The 6000-nt window shown below is 34.8% G+C and overlaps 1 protein-coding gene across 1 annotated transcript in view; it reads right to left on the reverse strand.

Moving 5' to 3' along the window:
* LOC124968159 (olfactory receptor 7A17-like) overlaps positions 1-4913 on the reverse strand; it is a 67196-nt gene extending 62283 nt beyond the window's left edge. Inside the window, exons 1-2 of the mRNA XM_047530476.1 lie at positions 4907-4913; positions 550-964 (exon numbers count right to left, since the gene is read on the reverse strand). Of these exons, the coding sequence (XP_047386432.1) occupies positions 550-964; positions 4907-4913 (422 nt within the window). The remainder of the gene's footprint in view (positions 1-549; positions 965-4906) is intronic.
* Between the last annotated feature and the right edge of the window lie 1087 nt (positions 4914-6000).

Below are 6000 nucleotides of genomic sequence, written 5' to 3' on the forward strand. Positions count from 1 at the left end.
AGGTGTAGCTCAGTGGTAAAGCACTTCCTAGCATGTGTGAGGACCTGAGTTCAATCCCTAGTACCACAAAAAAAAAGAAAAAATGGCCCTTGTAGTTTCCCTCACAAGTATCTTTTCAGAGCCCTCTTGATATCTTTATTCCTGAGACTGTAAATGAAGGGGTTTAGCATGGGGGTGACCACACTGTACATCACCGAGGCTGTTGCACTTGAATGTGAATTATGGGTTGCAGCAGCACTGAAGTACACTCCTAGGATGGTAAAATAAAATAAGGAGACCACAGAGAGGTGAGATGCACAGGTAGAAAATGCTTTATACCTCCCCTGAACTGATGAGATTGAACTTATTGAGGAAACTATCTTAGACTAAGAATAAAGGATGCCAGCAAGAGGACCACCACCTAGTAGCACAGCTGTAACATACATCACCATATAATTAGGAAAAGTGTCAGAACAAGCAAGTTGAACCACTTGATTAAGTTCACAGAAAAAATGTGGGATTTCCAAATCTGTACAAAAGGACAGTTTCAACACCATTAAGCTTTGTAACAGGGCATGCAAGACACCTAAGATCCAGGACACCATAACCAACAACATGCAGAGCCAGGGGTTCATAGTCACTGTGTAGTGCAGGGGGTGACAAATGGCCACAAAGCGGTCGTAGGCCATCACAGCCAGGAGAAAGTTTTCCAAGCCAGTCAAAACTATGAAAAAGTGCATCTGCACAATACAGCCTTCAAAAGTTATGACCTTGCTCTGTGTCTGCATATTCACCAGCATCTTTGGGACAGTGGTGGAGGTAGGACAGATGTCAGAAAAAGATAGGTTGGTGAGGAAGAAATACATGGGTGTGTGCAGATGGGAGTCCAAGGTGATGGCCAGGATGATGAGTAGGTTTCCAAACATGGTGATCAGGTACATGGAGAGGAAAAGTCCAAAGAGGAAGGGTTGCAATCCAGGTTCCTCTGAAAATCCCAGAAGAAGAAATTCTGAAATTTGGGTACCATTCCTTGGTTCCAATGTGGTTGCTGTGACTACCAGAGTGATGGACAGAGACAGACATGTATTAATAACCTTTCAGAAATTTTTTACTAATATTTTACAGTAAAGAAATTATTTTTATATTTCTTGTATGAATCTTGTCCCCTCTAAGGGAACATACTCTCATTTACAATTAGAAATTCCTTTCCAATTTCTTGCCTTTTGTTAAGAGGTCAAGTATCCTGCAATTATAAATTCCTTCATGCATTTGAAGAATGAAAATTGAATGAAAATCTTGTTCCAGGAACTGATAATAGATGAACAATTCAGAAAAAGCAAATATCCTTAACCAATGAAATACTATCAGAAAATTCTCCAAATTTGGGAACAAGATTTAAATCCAATACAAGAGAATTTTAGAACCCTGAATAGACAAGATCAAAAAAGATTGCCTGAAAGACACATTATAATTGAAGTGTCTGACATACAGAATGAGGATAGAAGTTTAAAAGTCACAAGAGAAAAAATGGCAGATTATATTGAAATGTAACCCAATTAGACTTTCTTCTAATTTCTTAGCTCAGACTCTAAAAGCCAGGAGGGCTTGCAATAATACATGCCGAGCTTTGAAAGACAACGGGTGCCAACCAAGACTGCTATATCCAGCAAAACTTTGTAACTAAAGATGAAATTTTTTAAAAACTCCTAAGAAAGCAAAAACTAAAAGAATTTATGACCACCAAGCCAGTATTACAAAACATATTTAATTAAATATTATACAAAAAAGAAATAAAAAATAAATATCAGAGTCAGGGTATGGATGGCTCTCACTAGAAGAATAGTCAATAGGAAAGTCAAATCTGAATTAAACAGTAGGAATTGATCAAAATGTCAGGAAACAAAAATCATCACTCTATAATAACACTTAATGCAAACTCTCCAATCATAAAACATAGACTAACAGAAATTATTTTAAAAACAAGAACAATATGTTGTTTACAAGTACTTCATTTTACAGGAAAAGACATCCACAGACTGAAGGTGAAAGAATGGGGAAAGTTATACCATGTGAATGGAGACTGAAAGCAAGCAAGAGTAGCAATTCTCATATCTGACAAAGCAGACTTCAGGCCAAAATTAAGGTGAAGAGACAAAGAAGGTTACTTCATACTGGTTAAAGGAATCATCCAATAAGAAGATGTGACTGTAGATATTTATGCCTCAAATTTTGGTGCACCTACACACAAAATAAACCCTCTCAATATGAAGAATCAAATAGACCCCAATAAAATAATATTGGGTGATTTCATCACACTTCTCTCACCAATAGACAGATCATGCAGACATGAAGACTCTTTAGAACTCAAAAAACATTAATCACATAAATCTATGAGATATCTAAATATTTCTGATTCATGAACAGACCAAATTCACTGTCTTCTCAGCAACACATGAAACCAGCTCTAAAAATAGGTCATATTATAAAACACAAAGCAAGTCTTAGCAAGTACAGAAAAGTAGAGAGAATTCATTTCATCCTGTCACATCATAATAGGATTAAATTGGAAATCGATAACAAGATAAAAAGTAAAAAAACACTTTAAAACATGGTGATTAAATGATACACTTTTGAATGAGGACTGGATCATAAAAAGATAGGGAATAAATTAACAAATTCTTAGAAACAAATAAGAACAGAGATACAGCATATCAAGATCTCTGGGACAGTATGAAGGTAGTTCCAGGAGAAAGGTTTATAGTGCTGACTTCCTACATTGAGAAAACAGAAAGCTCTCAAATAATCTACCGTTACACCTCAAGGCCACAGAAGAGGAAAAACAAACTAATTTAAAAACTGGTAGATGACAAGAAATAATTAAGATCAGATCCAAAATAATGAAACTGAGAATTTTAAAAAATGAAAAGACTCAATGCCACAAAGAATTGGCTCTTCAAAAAGATAAACAAGAGTGATAAACCCTTAGCCAATCTGACCAAAACAAAGAGAATATCCAAACCAACGAAATTAGAAGTGAAAAAGGAGATAGCACAGATGCTTCTGAAGTTCAGATGATTAGAAACTTTTTTTGAAAGTGTGCACTCCAATGAACTGGAAAATCTGGAAGATATTAACAAATTTCTAGATACTACCTACCCAAATTGAACCTTGATGATGTAGAAAAACTAAAAAGACTGGTATGAAGCAATGAAACTGAAGCACCCATTGAAAACCTATCAACAACAATAACAGCCCAGAACCAAATGGATTTTCATCTGAGTTCTACCACACATTTAAAGAATGCCAATCTTCCTCAAATTAATCCATGAAAGATAAATGGAGGGAACACTGCCAAATTCATTCTGTAAAGCTGGTATCACCCTGATACCCAAACAAAACAAAAGACACATCAAGGAAAGAAAACTACAGACCAATATACCTTATGAACATATATACAAAAATACAATATTTTAGTATTCATAAAAATATTAACAAGTTGTATTCAAAAACACATTAAGATGACTGCACACCATGATCAAGAGGGCTTCATCCCACCATGACAAATTGGTTCAACATACGCAAATCAATAAATGTAATTCACCACATAAACAGAATTAAGGACAAAAAGTCACATGATCATCTCAAGAGATGCAGAAAAAAACTAACAAAATTCAACACCCATTCATGATAAAAATACTGAAGAGACTTAGAAATGGAAGGAACTTATCTCTTATTATCAAAGCTGTATATGACACAACAAAGCCAATAATCATACCAAGTGGAGAAAAACTGAAATTATTTCTTCTAAAATTAGGAGCAAGACAAGGATGTCCTCTTTCACCATGCCTAAAATTTATAGGTCTTGAAACTCTAGCCAGAGCAATCAAGCAAGAGAAGGAAATTAAAGGGATACAAATCGGAAAAGAAGAAGTAAAATTTTCTGTTGGCTGATGACATGAGCCTTTATCAAGAAGATCCAAAAGCAACCACCACAAGACTTCTAGAGCTGATAAATGAATCTCAGCAAGGCAGCAGGATACAAGATGAATGTACACAAATCAATCACTGTACTAGACTCCAATAATAAATTGAGATATCATCTCACTCCAGATAGAATGGCAGTCATCAAACATACAAAGAACAAATGCTGATGAGGTGGAAAATGTCTAGCAAGCCAGAGAGTCCCTAGGAGACTGGAAGGCAGGAACCCTTCCATGTCCCTGGCAGCATTCACCTCCCCATGCTCCCTCGAGGCCCAGCATTTACCCAAAAGACAAAATCAAGATATGTTTTCAGTGTCAAGAAACATACCTAGCAAACATCCAAAGAGAAAAGAATTGAACACAGAGAATAAGCCAATAATTTGCAAAAGGAAATACACCAAGGAAAATAAAATGTTCCCTAGCATGTTTCTTGATTTTTCTTGAAGCAGCAGAGGGGCCCTTTCTGGTGTCACACCTACATATATTGACCCCTGGTTTCATATGACTCGATGGCAGGTGAGGAGGGCCTCACTCTCCAATTTCTCATGGGGATCTTTTCTTTGCGATTTTTAGGCTTCTGGTTTCAATATCTTTTTAACATATTCTAAATCCCTTTTAACTGACCCAGAACAATTGCACATAATTGTGATTGACAGTGTAATATTTATATATATATATTATATTTATATATTATATTATATATATTTATGTATAATTATATTATATATATATATATTATATAAGGATCAGATCAGGATTATTGGCATATCTAGCACCTTAAACATTTATCATTTCTTTAGGGAACAATTTTAAAAATCCTCTCTTACTAGCTACTTTGAAACACATGGTTCATTTTTGTCAACCGTAGCTGCCCTACAGTGCCATGTAACATTAGAAGCTATTCTTCCCAGGAAACTGCAGCCCTCTCTGTACCCATGAGGCACCTTCCATCCTTACCGGCCTCTGGTAACCACTATTTCAGTGTCTTCTTCTACGACCGACACACCCAATAGGCTCACTCTAGTCCTGGTTCTGGTATTTGTCCAACATGCAAAGACCTTCTCCCCACCCTTGATAATTATAACTTTTAATACCAACTGATACTCTCCATATGCTACACCCCTGAGGACCTTACATTACTCATGCTAATTTGATTGCACTCTGTCTTTGCCATTATAATGCAAGGTACAAAAGAACAGGGACTTCAAGTGTTTTGTTCACAATGGCATGTGAATACGTGTGCTTTATTTAGGAAAAAAATGTAAACAGGAGAAGTTATGAAAAAAATAATTGCAAGAGTATAGAACTATGTTAGACACATTGATTTCAAAACAACTCTAACAAACAAAATTAAAAGAAGTACTAAACAGGAAAAGAAACAAGATATAAAATAGCAATTATTGAACAATATCACCATGGGTTCATAATTAAATTAGCAAACACCTAGACCAAAACAATATAACTTATAATATTCCTAGAATATTTGGCACATATAGATGTCGCATTATAATTTTTTGAATGAATTAGGAATTATGTGTCATTATATTTGGACATGTACTAAATAGCATGGTAATATTTTAATTAAGTTGGAAAAGTTTAAATAGTTAAATAAAAGCTAGTATAAATAATTATCTGGAAGAAAATGAGTTGGTCTCCTAGCTCATATGTCTTACAAAAACTCAGAGGAATTAAAGACCTCAGTATAAATGTAAATGCTGTTTTCCATGAACATCAAGAAAAGTAGATACAAAATCTATGGATGAATAAATGATTTTAACTAAAGTGAGAAACTCAGAAGTAAGAAGATAGACACATATTTAACTAAAAAAAAATTAAATCTTCTATGTCCAAAAATACTACCCCTCAAATCCATTAGGAAATAAATATCTTCAGTAATCATTTGAGATGCTAACCATAGAAAATCAGCATCCAATAAAATAGACAAATCAAATAGCGATTGGGGACACAAATCTTTGCTAAAAATGAATAATGGTTTTAGGAATTAACAAAAAAATCTCTGCAGGATAAAAACTAGAAA

This window comes from Sciurus carolinensis, chromosome 17, assembly GCF_902686445.1.
Source record: "Sciurus carolinensis chromosome 17, mSciCar1.2, whole genome shotgun sequence".
Taxonomy (NCBI): Eukaryota; Metazoa; Chordata; class Mammalia; order Rodentia; family Sciuridae; genus Sciurus; species Sciurus carolinensis.